General features: G+C 42.4%; 1 protein-coding gene across 1 annotated transcript in view; it reads left to right on the top strand.

Moving 5' to 3' along the window:
* TBC1D5 (TBC1 domain family member 5) overlaps positions 1-17,500 on the top strand; it is a 411,864-nt gene that overhangs the window by 347,235 nt on the left and 47,129 nt on the right. Inside the window, exon 17 of the mRNA XM_082840369.1 lies at positions 14,799-14,962. Within this exon, the coding sequence (XP_082696495.1) occupies positions 14,799-14,962 (164 nt within the window). The remainder of the gene's footprint in view (positions 1-14,798; positions 14,963-17,500) is intronic.

The raw sequence follows: 17,500 nt of genomic DNA, 5'->3' as shown, positions 1-17,500 counted from the left end.
GAACCAGCTCCTTTTCTGATACCCTGTTCTAAATTACCCTGCCTGCCCTGCTCCAACAGAGACTGTATCAGTCTGACAGGGAAGAGTCCAGTGGCTTAATGAGACATGAGGCCAGATAAAGAGCTTCCAGTCTGTGATGAGACAGTAGGATGATATCTACCCGGATTTGGAGAAGTCACAGTGTGTTTCCCTCAACACACTTCCTGCAGAATGTCAGAAAGCAAGGGGAAGTAGAAGTAAACCAAAATAGTCAGTGGTGGCAACAAAAAACTTTCGAACAATCTCTGCTTGATAGGGTCAGTAATATTGGAAATTGGAGCATCTCATCAGATGTGCTAAACCCACAAGAGTAGGTATACTTTTCATTCCAGAGAAATGAAAAACTAACATTTAGACTTCCCAAGTATCTTTTTTCAAAGCAGTGGAGCAAATTTCAAGAAATTAAGTAAATGTCAATATTTTCAATGATTCTTTGATTGTAGATATTCTTTTCTTCCCATGAGGTTTCATATCTGTATCTTTGCCTTTTAACACACAATAATTATACAGGTTTTAATTTTTTGAAGAAAATTCTGAATATAAAGTGAGATCTCACAATTTAGTCAATAAATAATATTTGGACAATTGTTGGAAAGTTCCATTTTATATTTCTCAGTGTAGGTTGCAATCATAAAAAAATGTGCCACAGGACAGTTCACTTTTGGCAACTCAAAGGGTTTCTTCAAAATTATTTTTGGAAATGGCACATCTACCCCCAGGAACTTTTTTCGAGAGATACTTAGGAATTATTAATTCATAAACTAAAAAACTTTAAAATATGGGGAGATAGACACGTGCATATACACAGACATTACTTCCAAAGAGAATTTAGAATTTCCAACAACAGAAGTATATAAGTATTATCATATAATGGACCCTTAGGAAAGAAATTTAGATTTCTTAAGTTATTGCCATAGGCAGTGTTAAAATTTGTATTCGTGTATATGTATTTATGTTACTAACGTGAATGTATAGATATCATTATATAACATTTATCAGGTTGTTTTTTTTTTCTTTTCCATTATGGTTTATTACAGGATATTGAATATATTTAGTTCCCTGTGCTATACAGTAGGACCTTGTGTTTATCCATTACATGTATAATGGTTTGCATCTGCTAATCCCACACGCCCAGTCCATCCCTCCCCTCCCCTCCCCACACCTTGGCAACCACAAGTCTGTTCTCTATGTCTGTGAGTCTGTTTCTGTTTCTTAGATAACTTCATTTGTGTCGTATTTTAGATTCCACATATAAGTGATAATCATATGGTATTTGTCTTTCTCTTTCTGACTTACTTTGCTTAGTATAGTAATCTCTCTACGTCCATCCATGTTGCTGCAAATGGCACTATTTCGTTCTTTTTTATGGCTGAGAGATATTCCATTATATATATGTACCACATCTTCTTTATCCATTTATCTGTTGATGGACGTTTAGGTGGTTTCCATGTCTTGGCTATTGTACGTTGTGCCGTTATGAACATAGGGGTGCATGTATCAGGTTGCTTTTTTAAATAAAAAAGGTTGAGAAAGATCAAAAATCTCCCTGCCCAGATAACCACTGTTGACATTCTTAAGGTAAAACTGAAGTACATATAATATTAGACAATCCCCAATTAATTAAAGGCATTACATGGGAAATAAAATAACCCCCTTTTCTCCTCCCACTTCTTTCTGCCAGCCCATTTCACTAAGGGTATCCACTGTTAAGTTTCTTATAATGCCTTGTAGGGAAAAAAAAAAAGATTTTAAACTGAGAAACAACACACGAGTCACATTAATGTGTTAACAGCTCGTGCCTGGAGATGACTTCACTCTGGACCTTCAAGATGAAAACACTAACAGATAAGTCCCAGTGCAGGTGACAAGCAGCAAATGGGTAGAACAGAGAAGAGGGAGGTCAAATCAACTCGAGCAGGACACGGTGACGAGAGGACAGAGAGCTGCTGCTGCCCACAAGGGTGAGGGAGGAGACTGCAGAGCCAAAAGGTTATCCTGGTAGATGACCCGGTACCGGTCCCTCTGGGTGTTGTTGAGACACGATAGTCCTGAAGCAAAACAGGTAGTTCCATTATGTTCTGAACAATTGCAGAGAAATACAGAACATGGAAAACAAATTTGGGGACGCATCAATTAGCTAGAAAACACCTCTTTTTGGAACACTTACTGGAAAAAACATTGAATAAATGAGTTGTTTTTGGATTGAGAACAAGGTCAGAATTTGCCCTTTCATATCCAAAGACCTCATTCCACTTTTCTTTCATTCGAAGGCACATTTACTGCAGCCCTTTGTAGGGGAGCAGGATGGTGGTGCATCTTTGCCCAGCCCGGGCTCTGGAGTCGGGCCTGGGTTAGGGTCCTGCTTCCGTCACTGCCTTGCTGGATGACCCAGCGAGGCCACTTCACCGCTCACCTGTAAAGACAGAGAAAGAGCAGCTGCTTCAAGGGCAGTTACCTGTCGCATAGTAAGGGCTCGAGGGCATGACGGGTGGGGCGGGGGCAGGTCCTGGTGGTGGCGTCATTATGTGTTTTCCTCAGGTACCTCTTTGGTTTCCAGAATCAAATAGATGAACCTACTTAACACCTCTGTCTTTTCTTTGCTTAACAATGACTTCTGACAATCTGCAACTCCATGTTTGCACGCCAGCCCTGGACGCAATAAAGCTTGACCTCTCTGGCCAGGCTAGAACCAGGTCTGTTTCAGGGGCTGCAGGTACAGCCTGCTTCCTTTCCCCTCTTGTGGCACCAAGATGTATGTTTCTAATGAGTAGACCTGAGCCCTCTTGCTGTCTGTCACTCAGGTCTGTGAGGTACCAAAGTGTCACCAGGCGGGGCCCAGCTTCGTCCTGTCTTCTCCGGGTCGCTGAATGACGTCAAAGCGACCCCTTCCTGTGGCCACAGCACCGGGCTTCCCAAAGGCTTTGCCCTTCCCGCTTCTCTGAGCCAGGCCTCCCACCAGCGACCCCCAGACTTCCTAGACTCCTGAACGTTTTGCCTTTGGCCGTCCTGTGTCCAAATCCCCCAGCTGGCCTCAGGTTTATGGGGGTTCTGCCCGACTATTTAGGAATACAGCCCAACCCCTGTTCTTGCTTCCCACTGAGTTTAATGAGAGAAAAGTCATGAAAACTCATGAGGCATCGTAGGAACTTAATAAATATTCCCCCCCTTCCTCCTTTCCTCTCTCCCAGCCACTCTGTGGTCAGGGTCCCCACTGATGCCTGTGACGCTCATTCAGTCCACTCAGGCGCTTGACAGATAACCTCCATTGACACGTAGCACAAGGGACCCAGAAGTTTTATTGAATCTTTCAGAGAAGGACCGAGAGTGAAGGAAAGATTTAATATACCCAGACACGGCCATAGCTAGTCCAAGGAGTCCCTTTGTGCATGTTAGAAAAAGGTACGTTCCCGTCCTGCGCAGATGCAGCTCGCACCAGGGCGTGCATCTGAACCCGCAGGCGCTCCCGGGCGTGGCGTACCTGGTGGTCCTGGGCTCAGAGCCAGTTAGCCCAGGTCTGCGGGTGGTCACCGGGCAGTGCAGCCAGTGGAAGGACAGGCCAGCAGGAGAGCACTGGCAGGTCTGTGACCACAGGACTGCCTGTGAACCCACCTGCTCTAGATTTGGAAGTGCCCGGCGTGCTGGTTAATGGTCTGGGTCTGCGCAGCGCGTGGCAGATGCCGGGAGCCACGCTGAGCCCTTTACACACGCGACCCACCTAGGACACACAGCGCACGTGAAGTGGATGCCTCCCTTGTGGATGAGAACTGGGCCTGTGGAGGGTCAGTGACGCTTTCAAGGCCACACAGCTAGATACCAGCTGAGCTCAGACTCCAGCGCAGGTGCTGACTCAGCAGGTACTGCTTTGAGGACTTGTGCTTTGCAAGTGTCTCTCAAATCTATCACCCCAGCTTTAGTTGAAGCCTTATAATCTCTTGCATGGGCCAGTGCAGGGCATGCCTCGTTCAGCCAAGCTCCTGTAAAACTCAGGCTACTTTCCTGCTTAACATCTGTAATAACTCCCATTGCTACTGACAAGAGAAAGGCCAAACCCCTTCACGTGAGAACAAGCTGCTCTTCTTGGTCTAGCTGGCCCTATTTTTAGAGCCCCACCTTCCCTCTTGCCTCCCTCCCCCAGAGCTGGATGACCAAGAGAGAAAGCAGCTCACATTTGGGGTACTGGCAACTTTTAGAAAGAATTTGATTCCCTCCTCCCCACCCCAGCCCACCCCCGAGAAAACCATTGATGTAATCATCAAATGAAACAGAAGCACTCTGTTGAACTTAATCCTATTTTGTTTACACTGGTATCGGTGTCATTTTCAACTCCATATGGATGGCAGGAAGCGCTGAAGGATTAATCAGGCTTTGTCTGAGCTCGATGTTCCCAGGCGTCTAACTGCCTCGTAAATACCATGTTTTCTGCCCCCAAATGACCTTCCCTGAGCCATGACCCCCACCACTGCCCACTCCTCAGATTTCAAGGTGTCGCTCACAACTCTGATGGCCTGAGACAGGATTGGATGGTCCCTCTTTTGTGCTTCCAGAGTCCCGCTGTTCATACTTCAGTGTTTGCTTTGACCACCTGGGGTTGTAGGTCAGTCAGTGCAGGTACAAGTCTGTGTTTCCCTTGTGCTGCTGTTTTAGGAGCTTCTCACGAGCTCCTGTGGTCATCCCCCCATCCTCAGCGCTGGGCAGAGTTTCCAGAGACATTTCCTCAGATCAGTCTGCATTGGGCTTGTTCCCCGATGTTTGGTTATGAAAGGAAGACTGGGCATGCCTGAGATGGCTTGAGAATAGGTCTGTATTTAGTATATTCAAGAGTGCCTTACCATATAATCGTAAATAATTGTCTTGGGTCAAGACTTTGGAGAATTCGGGTCGGAAGCTTTTGGGGGAGTGCCCTCAGGGTCAATACGTGGGGAGTCAAAGAAGCAGTGTTGCCCTCAGTTGTCTGTTTTGAGACAAGGGGGCCAGCCTTTGTCCTCTGTCCACCCAAACCAGTCACTGGATTGGAGCTGTTCCCCGGGGAAGGGGCATGATCTTGGGCAAAGCAGCTCTCCTCGGCTGGGGCTGTTTCCAGAGAGGAAGCCGTGAGAGCCAGCGGCAGCCCACGCTTCCCACGTCTGGGAGAACAAGTGCCTCGGTCCCGAAGCGGGGATCTCAGCAGGGCTCCGCAGGCTCCTCTAGGAATGAGCATCGGGTTTTGGTGCAACACAAGAAATGGTTAATGTTGTTCCTGTCAGTTAAAAACTTTCAAAGGTTTACAAGAGTATCAGGGCTACTGTGCAGTTTATGGGCTACAGGCGTGTTGAGAGTCCTGACTCCTCAGCTCGGGAGCTGTCCAGGTGAGGCCAGGGTGATGGAATGTCTCAGGCCTGGAAAGGGTGGGAAGTCTGACAGTCCTTTCTTCTGTCTCACGTGCTGGTGACTCTGTCTTCTTAAGGTCTAAATGTCTACGGTCCCAAAGGGCACAAAAATGTTAGCTAATTTCTGTAATTGAGGGGAAATGTATTTTGTCCAGGTTTTTTATACGAGAATCAGGCCAAGTAGTACTGTATAATACTACCACCAATTTGGAATTTGATCATTCAGAGGTAAATTCTGATAAGAACCGGCTTAGTGTTATCTCTGAAAAGGAAGTTTGCCCAGGAGAATAATAGCTACAAAAGAAACTTAGGGAGAACAAGACACTTTTAAGTTCTTTCTGGATTGGATAACTGGATACTAAATCTCACCCAGTAAATAACTGATGAGCTAATTTATTAAAGCAGGTATTCGAAAGATCTCTCCTAGATATGTCATTAGCTTATTTTGTTATGATGGTTACTTTACGTAACAGCCTGCGTGTTGTGAAAAACATTTGGAAATTTAGACTGTTAAGTGGTTTATACCTGTCCTGTCCAGTGTGGTGTCCTCTAGCCACACAGGACCTTGGAGTGCTTGAAATATATGTTATTTTTTTTTTTCCATTTTGGAAGAAAGATGGGGGCAAAAGTTGTTATAGTCTACAGAATTCTAACTTTTTCCAGCAGTATAATAAAATTCAAATGATTCTACCTGGAATTTTAGATTAACTCAGAATCTGAACTATAATGTCAAATGTTCAAGAGTCTAGAGATCATAAGTAGAGAAATACTTCTGAAATACTTAAGAAATAATAATGAGCATTTCCCACTATTGTAACAGTTCTGTGAATCAAAAGTCTGCTTGAGGTCTCAGCAAGCTAAAACCAAGGTGTCAGGAGGCTCTAGGGGAGAATCATCTGTGCTGTTGGCAGAATTCACTTCCTTGTGACTGTAGAACCGAGGTCCCCACGTCTTCACTGGCCGTCATCTGAGGGCCATTGCCAGCTCTAGAGGATCCGCACTGACTCACGTCCCTGCCGCCACGTTCAAAGCCAACACCACCAGGTCAGCTCCCTCTCCTGCTTCAGCTGCCTTCTTTTTCTTTTTCTTTTTTCTTTTTTTTTTCCGGTACGTGGGCCTCTCACTGTTGCGGCCTCTCCCGTTGCGGAGCACAGGCTCCAGACGCGCAGGCTCAATGGCCATGGCTCATGGGCCCAGCCGCTCCGCGGCATGTGGGATCTTCCCAGACCGGGGCACGAACCCGTGTCCCCTACATCGGCAGGCGGACTCTCAACCACTGCGCCACCAGGGAAGCCCTGCCTTTTTTTTCTTTAGTCACAGCTCTGACTCCTTCTTCTACTTTCCTGTTTCACTGTAAGGACTCGTGTTCACACTAACCCACCATGATCACCCAGGATACTCTTCCCATCTTAAGGTTCTTTAAATCACACCTACAAGTAGCATATTCATAGGCTCTAGAGATTAAGGGCATAGGCATTATTCCACCTGCCATATAATATGGCTTTTGGGGGAAAGGCATGAATGATCAAAATTGACCCAAGAAAAAGTAGGAAACTTTAATAGAGGAATTAACATAGAGAAAAATCCAAAGAGCCGCTATAGTCGTACCTTTCAAAAGTCACCAGCACCAGAGTTATAGGTGAATGATCCAAACTTGGAAGGGACAGATAAATTCAGTTGTATAAACTCAGAAAAAGACGGAAGTTTTTTCATTTCATTTTGTGAAGAAAACCATGTTCTCATGAATCAAAATGCTTTGGCTTCTTAGATTTCGTTTTTTCTGTGTACTTTTAAAGGTAAATTGAAACTCAAAACTGAGCAAACATTCCTTTTGTTTTAGCTTTATCTTCCGCCACCCCAAGGCAATAAAAGCTTCTTAAGGAGTAGAGTTTGAAGGAGCAAGGAGAAAATGTTCATAAAAGGAAAAAGAAAAACCTAGGTTTATAATCAACACTTAAGTTGTTTTCCACTTTATCATCTTGGGTAAGAAATGCCTTCCTGAGTAGGACCCTCAAAACAGAAGCCATAAAGGTAAATGTAGACACACACAGACATATATACAAAGGGCTATGTTCTAGAATTTAGGAGGAACTCCCCTAAATCAGTTTTTTTAAATGAAGTTAACAGAGACAATTCACAGAGGATCTTCAGATGGCCCATATTATTATGTTAAGAGATATTGTTTAAAAAGATATTCAGGGCTTCCCTGGTGGTGCAGCAGTTGAGAGTCCGCCTGCCAATGCAGGGGACACGGGTTTGTGCCCCAGTCCAGGAAGATCCCACATGCCGGGGAGCGGCTGGGCCCGTGAGCCATGGCCGCTGAGCCTGCGCGTCCAGAGCCTGTGCTCCGCAACGGGAGAGGCCACAACAATGAGAGGCCGGCGTACCGCAAAAAAAAAAAAAAAAAAAAAAAAAGATATTCAGCCTCACTAGTTATCAGGAAACTTCAAGCTAACATAATGAAGTCTTCCTTCCATCAGATTAACCAAATAAGTAAGTAGATAAAGATATCATATTACATTTACACATATATAAATATATATTACACACATATATGTCTTTTAAAATCCTAGGAGGAAGCAATTTGGAATTATCTAAATTTAAAATGTACATACCATTAAACATAGCAGTTCCATGTATATAAATGTATCTTACAGAAATAGCCAACCGTACCTAAAGATGTACCTCTCCAGAGCGTTGTCATTTTGTTTGCAAAGGCAAAAAATTAGAAAAATCCCAATTATTCAGGAGCGCTACAAAATTTCTTTCTTCACATTCCTTAAAAAAGATAAGGCAGATTTTTATATAAATGAAAGACAAATTTTCATGATCAAGTCCAAAAAACATGTTACAGAGGGATGTACTTTTGAAATAACAGAATAAGGACCTCTGAAAAATCTGTTTCTCCATGAAAGTAACAAGAAGAATGGCAAGAATGCCAAAATCAACTTGTTCAGAACTCTGAAAATTAATCAAAGGATTGAGTCAATTTGAGGAGCATCTATTCAAGAAAAAAATGGCTGAATCTCAGTAACAACCGTGAGAAATGAAATATTTTCCTGCTCTATCAATAAACAGAGGATGTCACAGTCATCAAGGATCGCAGCCCTCCACCGTGAGCCGAGGAAACTCAGGGCTGAAAAGAATACCTGCCTTCTAGCAGCCATCAGACTGCAGCCACTCCCTGCGGTGAGCCCTGAGGAAACTAAGGATGTGTCAGGATGCTGGCTGCAGATAGCTGAGGTGCATATCAAAGGAATGATTTCAGTGAGCCAAGACTCTTGCATCTTTCCATGTATAGAAAAGCGATAAATGCTTTAACTTGAGATATCTGGTTTTCTTTACTTAACAATAATCTTTTGATGTTCAGAGTACCTGCCCTTTGTTACAGAACTCCTATATAACCTGGCTCCCCCCCCCCACCCCGCCGCCCCCCTCCCCGCTCACCTCCTCAGAGCAGCTTCTCAGAGCTATCTGAAAACGCTGTCTCCCGGGGCTGCAGTCCTCATTTTGCCCCAAATAAAACTTACCTCGCAGCTCTCACGTTGTCCATATATATTTTTTTAAGTCAACAACAGCATGCTTTGTAACATTTTAACTTTCCCTATTTCCACCCTCTCTCCCCAGCTCTGCCATAGCCTTTGATAGACAGCAGCCTCTCAACCGCTGGAGGAAAAAGAATGAACTTGGAGCACCCTAAAAGTCCCATCCCCAGTAAATGTCAGTAGTTGACCTGTGCAGCAGCACTCTCAAAAAACCTCTTTCTTAGGGCTTGTCTTTATTGGACTTTAGTCAGAACTCACTAAGGGAGAAACCCTATCCACGGAGCATCCATTGAAAATAATCAGTGGCAGTTACTTAACATCGCAGCTGCCCAAGGCAGAAATGGAGCAAACAAGAGGCTAAGCGAAAACTTAACAGGAAAATCAGAGGCTAGCAAAAAGCTTAAAAGGAAAATCTAAGGAATGAGATGTCCACCGGGGGTTCTGAAAAGCTCCAGTATATTTCTGGGAATCGAGAAGGCCACACACATGCAAGATTATACACATGCCCAGGGAAGATTTAAAAAGGGTTTAATCTGTCAACTCTGGATGAACTTGAGGCTCTGCATAGACAAGAATGAAAGCTAGAGCAGAACTGTAGACTGCCTGCTGAGCACTGAAGGCATGCCCGAAGACACGCGCGTACAGAGCCCCCTGCAGAGGCTCAGAGACTGACTGGTTCAAGGCATTTAAGGAAGGGAAACTTCTGTCGCCTAACTGACCACTAAGCTAATCGAGCAGAGACTTCAGGGGCACACAACAGCAAAGAATATAGACTTTACAGAATTAGTTTAGGGAAGTCACTAAAGAACAAAACAAAAACAGCAAGAAAAACAAATCTGGGGGTTGGGATGGGATCTGATTTGCAGAGCTGCCACATTATTTTATTGAAATGGCCAGTTTTCAATAAAAAGTCTGAGACATACAAAGAAACAGGAAAGTATGGCCCATATTATTGGGAATAAAGCAATCAATACACACTGCCCCTGAGGAAGCAGAGACATTTACTTGACTAACTAGATCAGTAAGCTTATTAAGTCAGCTATTACAAATATCTTGAAAAAGTTCAAACTGTGTCTGAAGATCTACAGGAATGTATGAGACCAGTTTCTCACCAAATAGAGAATATCAATAAAGCGATAGGATTTTTTTCTTTTTTGAAGAACCAAATAGCTATTCTGGAGTTGAAATACAATAACTCGAATGAAAATTTCACTATATAGAGGATCAACAGTAGATTTGAGCTTACAGAAGAAAGAATCATAACTTAAAGATATGTCAATTGAGATGATCTGATTTGAAAAGCAGAAAGACAAAAGAATGAAATAAAATGAACAGAGTCTCAAAGACTTGCAGAATACCATCAAATATACCAACATACAGATGATGGGAATTCCAGGAGAGAAGAGAGAGAAAGGTGCGGAAGGAATATCTGAAGAAGTGCTGGCAGAAGTATTCCACAACTTGATGAAAAACATTAGTCTGTGTATCTAAGAAGCTCCGTTACTCCAAACAGGGTAAACTCAAAGAGATCCACACCTAGACACAGCATGGACAAACTGCTAAAAGCCAACAACAAAGAGAGAAACTTGAAAGCAGAAAGAGAAAAACAATTCACGATATACTAGGGAACCTCAATAAGATTGACAGCTGACTTGTCATAAAAAATCATGGAGTCCAGAAGGCAGTAGGATGATATATTCAATAATTGTATATCTAGTAAAACTGTCCTTCAAAAAGAAAGGAGAAATTAAGACAATCACATAAACAAAAACAGACTCCAATGCTAGCAAATCTGCCCTGTAAGACATAATAAATGGAGTCCTGCGGGCTGAAATGAAGGGATACTATAAGTGAATTCAGATCCACACAAAGAAAAAGAGCACCGATAAAGGTAACTACATAGGTAAATATAAAATACAGTATAAATGTATTTTGTTTATGTCTTATTAACAGAGCAGTACTACCCAAATTGATCTATATAGTCATCGCAATCACCCTCAAAATCTCAGGTGTCTTTTTGGGAGAAACTGACAAGGTGATCATAAAATTCATCTGGAAATGCAAAATCCCCCTAAAGGCAAAAAAGCAGTCTTGAAAAGGAACAAAATTGGAGAACTCATACTCCTTGATTTCAAAACTTACTATGTAGCTACAGTAATCAAGACAGTGTGGTACTGTCATAAAGATAGGCATGTATAAATGGAATAGAGTTGAGAGCATAGAAATAAACCCTTACATTTGTGGTAAGTCGATTTTCAACAAGGGTACCAAGACTATTCAGTGGGGAAATAATAGTCTTTTCTAGAAATAGTACTGGTAAAACTAGATCTCTGCATGAAAAAGAATGAAGTGGAACTACTTCCTCACATTATATACAAAAATTAACTCAAAATGGACCAGACTTAAATGCAAGAGCTAAAACTATAACACTCTTAAAAGAAAATGTAGGAGTAAATCTTTGTAATTAGGCAATATCTTCTTAGACATGATACCAACAGCACAAGCAACAAAAGAAAAAATAGGTAAATTCATCAGAATTAAAAACTTTTTGGTTTCAAAGGATACCATTAAAGTGAAAAGGCAGTGCACAGAATGGGAGAATTCTTTGCAAATCATATATCTGAAATAGAATATATGAAGAATCCTTACAGCTTAACCATAAAAAGACAAATAACCCAGTGTTAAAAATGGGCAAAAGATTTGAATAGGTGTTTCTCCACAGAAGATATACAACTATCTAATAAGCACATGAACGCAACATCGTTAGTCATTTGCATTGGTAAATTGCAAATAAAAATCACAGTGAGATACCACTTCATACCCACCAGGGTGGCTAAAATAAGAAACAGCCAAAAATATGTGTTGACAAGGATGTGGAGAAACTGGAACCCTCACAGGATGCTGATGGAAATGTTAAAATGGTGTAGCTATTTTCAAAACCAGTTTGGCCGTTTCTCAAAATGTTCAACACAGACTTACCATATTGACCCAGCAGTTTCACTCCTAGGTACTGACCCAAGAGAAATGAAAACATAGGTGCACACAAAATTTTATACACGACTGTTTGTGGTACAAACATAATAATAATAGCCAAGAAATGGATACAAGCTATAAATGTCCATCAACTGATGAGTGGATAAGCAAAATGTGGTCTGTCCATACAATAGAGTATTATTTGGCAGTAAAAAGGAATGAAGTACTGACACAGACTACAGCATGAATGCACCTTGAAAACATTGTGCCAACTGATAGAAGCCAGGCACAAAAGACCACATATTGTATAATTCCATTTATATGACATTTCTAGAAAAGGCAGAGCCATAGAGACAGCAAGTAGATTAGTGGTAGCCAGGGGGTATTGGGAGGAACTGCTAATGGGCACAGGTTTGGGTTTTTTGGTGATAAAAATGTTCTAAAATTAGATGGTGATAGTTGAGAATCTCTATGAATATACTAAAAACCGCTGAATTATACACTTTTAAAAGGTGAGTTTTATGGTATGTGAATTATATCTCAATAAATCTGTTATTTTTTTTATAAAGGCAATTTTCACATTTAGTCTGTTTACAATAAAAATGTATTTACGAATTAGTGGCATAATTTAAAAAAGAGAAAATAAATAGGTGGTTCCTGAGGTGTTTTTCAGCTCCAGCGTTCTAGGACCCTCTACCAGTGAGCTTGTCGCCATGCAGCATAGCCCAGGGAAGTTATGACCTAGAGCCTGCAGGTGGGTGGGAGACAGACAGAGGCAGAGGAGGGAAGAAGGGAAGGTGTGGGGGACTTAGACAGTCTAGACCCTGAAGTCAACATCAGATGGACTCTGCTGCCCCTCCTTTCCCAACCTCAAGACCGCCTCTGTCCTCCTCAGGGCTCAGCTCTGACATCACCCACTGCAGGTTGGATTCTCCAGGAAGCAGACCCTGAGACGGAGTTAGAAGTACACAAGGCTTACAGGGGACTAACATCTGTGAAAGGAAAAGAGGAGGGGATGGAACTAAGAAGGGGGCGTCATCAGTCTGCGATGCAGACCTCACGGAGGTCTCTGGAGGCTCAGCAGGAAGCCTTGAGGCCGAGTTCCTAGTAGAAGAGCCCTGTGTCATCAGGTGGAAACGGGTCAGCCCTTTACTGCTGGTCGCTGACTGACAGTCACGTGTGAAAACTGACTTTATAAAAATAACAGCTTTATTGAGGTATAATTCATATGCCATCAAATTCACTTTTCTTTAAGTGTATCATTCAGTGGTTTTTAGCATATTCACAGAGATGCTCACCTCATACCACTATCTAACACTTGGAGTTAAACTTGACCCCTCTCATTCCTCTCATGGATTCGTCAGTAAATCTCATCAGTTTTGTATAGAATCTGACCTCTTCTCACCACCAAGCTGTGATCATTCTGCTGACTTGGATTTTTGCAATGGCAAAAATTGTTTCCCCTCTTTTTTTGCTCTCTGCCAACCCTAAACTGTTCCCAATGCAGCAGTCAGAGGGATCCTTTTAAAATTAAGTCAAATCATGTCACTCTCCTGCTCAAATCCTCTAGCAGCTTCTACTGGCTTCGCTTCTCAGAGGAAAAGTCATCTAAATTGTCTACAATTCCTCACCTGACGTGATGCCCCCAGGCCCCATCTGCTCCCCCCATTCTTAGCTTTAGCCACACTGGCCACTCTGCTGTTCTTCAGAACCACTAAGGTCCTGCTTGGGGCCTTGGTACTTGCTGTCCCTTCGTATTGTCTGCAAAGCTGGTATTTTACCTTCTTCAAGTTTTTGCCCAAATGTCCTGCACCTCATTTCTCAGTGACACCTTCCCTGACCCTCCTATTTCAAACTGCACACCTTCCTCCGACACTGACAATCCCCTTTCCTGCTTTCTTTTTCCCCACGGTGTTTACTACCATCTAAAATCATATATATTTTTTGAATGTATGTGTCTGTCTCCCCTCACTAGAAACTGAATGCCTTGAGGGATGGGAGTTTAGATGGCTCAGTTTCCAGTCTCCCTGCCCCGCTAAGTGCCTGATACTTACTAGGCGCTCAGTTACTATGGGTGAATGAATGAATAACTGAATGCACACCAGGTGCTGCGCGAGGTCCTTAAATCCTCATAACAACCTTCCGGAAATGTCCCCATCGTATACGTGAGACCTGCGTGGGTCTGGCGGCAGCCAATTCTGTTCACCTGTCTTCTGCGCCGTGCTGCCCTCCCAGCAGGCCTTCCTAGAGCCCTTGCTCCTGTCTAAGGGAGCTTCGTGGCTCCAGAACCTCTCAGTGCGAAAGGCACTGCAGGGAGTCACAGATGCGCCCACTCTGATGGGGGGACCAGTCTTGGATGTAGCCCCTGAGCCAGCACCTTGTCCCATTTCCAGATGCTTCTACTATGGCCTGGGGGTAGCGGTGTATCTGATCTGCAATTAATGAAAAGGAAAGGGGTGCTTTTGAAAAACTGGTGAAGGATTTAGGGGTTTTCTTTGTATATATTAATAATATAATGTGCCGTATAATTGTTTCTGGCTTCTGTTATTAAGGATGATTCCATTAGTGAGGGAAAACCCAGTCATTTCACCTGTGATTTCTGAAAATTGGATGTTTTCGTTTTTTGATATGCGTACCACACTTGGACCAGTGTAGTTTAAATAACGCGCAGAAAACTGTAGCACGACTTCATTGTTTTAAAAAATCGACAGCTATTCTGATACATAAAAATACATGCATCTTAACACTCCACAGTGTCATCATGTTGACAGTGTAAATAAAGAAGTATTCTAATTGATCATTTATTAAAAGCAGTAAATTCAGTAGCAGTGAAAGAGTCTGGTGTCTCATTAGTGCTACTTAATTTTTCTTACAGGACAAAGCTCTAAAAACATCCGTTCATCTCCAAGCATTGAGAGCTTGCCTGGAGGAAGAGAGTTCACTGGCTCCCCACCTTCATCTGCTACCAAAAAGGATTCCTTTTTCAGCAACATCTCCCGTTCACGCTCACACAGCAAAACTATGGGCAGAAAAGAATCTGTAAGTATTTTAAGGACGGTTTTCTTTTTATCCTACATTTCCCTCTAGAATGCTGCATTTGTGAAAGCCTCTCTTTGTGCCTAGTTTTATAAAGTTCTTAAAATTTTTATGGACTGAAATGAACTATTTCATCAGAAGTATTTTTATTATTATAATTTAGTAATATTTTAACGCTCTGATCTATATTACACTGGGGTGGGGGTGAGGGGAAGTAGCATCAATTAAAATAAGTTGAATCCCAAATCTTCATCCTTTTTTTCCTCTACAAATGCCTTTGTCAAAGCCTGTACTGTCTTCTAAAATGCTAAGAAATAGCATTATACCAAACCATAGAATAAGACACTTAAACCAAGCTGTTTTTTTCAGTTTTAAGTATTTCTTGAAAATGAAAAACAGCTATTTTACCAATTGTTTTTAAAAGTTATACAGATTACCTTTAAATTATGGTGTATCGATAGCTGCTGTCTAAGATCCTTTGTATACATTACTCAAAAGGACACAGCTAACGCATATCAACTACAATACTTAAAAAATCTCATTGTTTCTGAAAAGATGTTTAAGTCACCTTCACAAGAGATAAAACATTTAGTCACACTTTATAGCTATTTCAACCCAGTATTCTAATATGAAGAATTCCTCTGCCCGCTGGCAGAGGCTGTAAATGCAAGGTCTCACAGCCAAGGACTAGCTGTCGCTGAAACGGTGCTAAGATGGAGGAGTGGGCGTACAAGCTTTGAGGGGTAATTATTTAAGGTACCTAGGCCAGGTAACAGCGTGGTGCCTATCTGCGTGACTGCATGACACTCAGCGTCCTGGTGCTTCCGCCACCTCATCTGCAAGTTAAACAACACACCTTGCCCTCTGAAGGGAAGAGTTCACCACATACTCTCTCGGGGCGCTTTCCACGTGTAGGAACCGTGCTTCTCTAATTTGTAGAAGAGCAGAGTGGAACTTCCATCTGCAAATGGCAGCTTTAATGCAAGCAGTTCGCTCTGCTGCCTCCTAAACTCCACTCCAGGCACAGTTAAGGTCATTTCAGATAAACCCTAGAGGAATAAGGAAACAGGAGAGACCATAGCCGCTAGCTTCTTGTTACTTGGAAAGCAGATGTTAAGTGGAAGCTAACTTAGCGGCCTAAGAAAGCTGTGCATGCTAAGCCAGCAGTAGCGAAAAACCAAGAAGCAACCTGAGTGAGATGATAAAACCCCCTAGAAGCTCAGGAACTGGAAACGGGGTGAAGGTGGAGCTGAAGACATGAGGACTGGTTAGAAGTTTCTTCAAGAAGCAGATAGATTCCCATCCTCACTCTGGCAGAAGATTGGAGGTTTAACTCTCTGGGAAGTGTGAAACAGAATGTCTCTGGACTGAGAGAGATCAGGAATATTCGAGTATGAGACCACCCTCCTGGAAAAGGGTGTTGAATATATTTAAATACTGAATTGAGATCCCCAGGCCTCACCCCACTTGCTTCCCAGAACACCAGTAACTATGTCCCTTCAGGCAGGAGATTGGAAGGGTTTTCTCTAGGCAGAAGTCACAAATTAAAAAAAACCTTAGGGGTTCTCCAGGGAAATAGCCAGTTCACTTTACAGTGAACTCAACCATCACAGGCCCATCTAAGCACAGAAATTTCTCTTAACTTGTAGTTCACACAATTTTATGTGAACAAGACAGGCAAGAATCACCAGATACTAGAGGACAGCATCTAATAGTGACAGACAGGCAGAAACAAATAGATAAAAAGCAACTGGGAAGAAACAAGTCTTTGCAGGAGAACGCTTCAGAAAAAAATATTCATCCAGAGAATAACAACAACAACAAAATCTATTAGAAATTAAAAGATGACATCTGAAATGTAAAACTCAATAGAATAGTTGGAAGATAAAATTGAGGAAACCTCCCCAGAAAATAGGATACAAGACAGAAATGGAAGGTAAGAGAAATAAATATAATAAATAAAAAAAATTAGAGAACCAGCCCAGGAAGTTCAAAATCTAAAAAAAACAGGAGTTGCAGAAAGAGGGAACAGAGAAAGTGACAGGAAGGAAATAATCAAAAATATAATTCAGTTAGTTTTTCCACTAATGAAAGACCTGAGTTTTCAGATTGAAAAAGGTCACAGAAGGTCCCACGTGAATAAAAACAAACCCACACCCAGATACACCACCGAAAAGGCTCAGAACCCTGGGAACAGAGATATCCTACAAACATGTAGAGTTGGGGAAAAATAAAGATTTCCAACAAAGGGTGAGGAATTACAATAGCTACAAATTTCACATGGCAACACCAGAAGTAAGACAATGGAGGAGAAATTCCTTCAAAGTTCTGAGGGGAAATTACTTCCAGCCTAGATTCAGTCCCTAGCTAAGCTAATTATGTGTGAGGGCCACTTTCAGACATTCAAGATTCAAAAAATGTATTCACATGCGCCCATTCTCAGAATCCACTGGAGGATGTGCTCTACAAAAATGAGGACAGGTACCAAGGATAAAGAATACATGAGAACAGGAAATAGAGCAACCAGAGCGAGACAAAAGG

This window comes from Leucopleurus acutus (assembly GCF_964270905.1).
Source record: "Leucopleurus acutus genome assembly, chromosome: 5".
Classification (NCBI taxonomy): Eukaryota; Metazoa; Chordata; class Mammalia; order Artiodactyla; family Delphinidae; genus Leucopleurus; species Leucopleurus acutus.
Note: the sequence above shows the minus strand (reverse complement) of the source record. Positions and strands in the feature narration are given on the sequence as shown.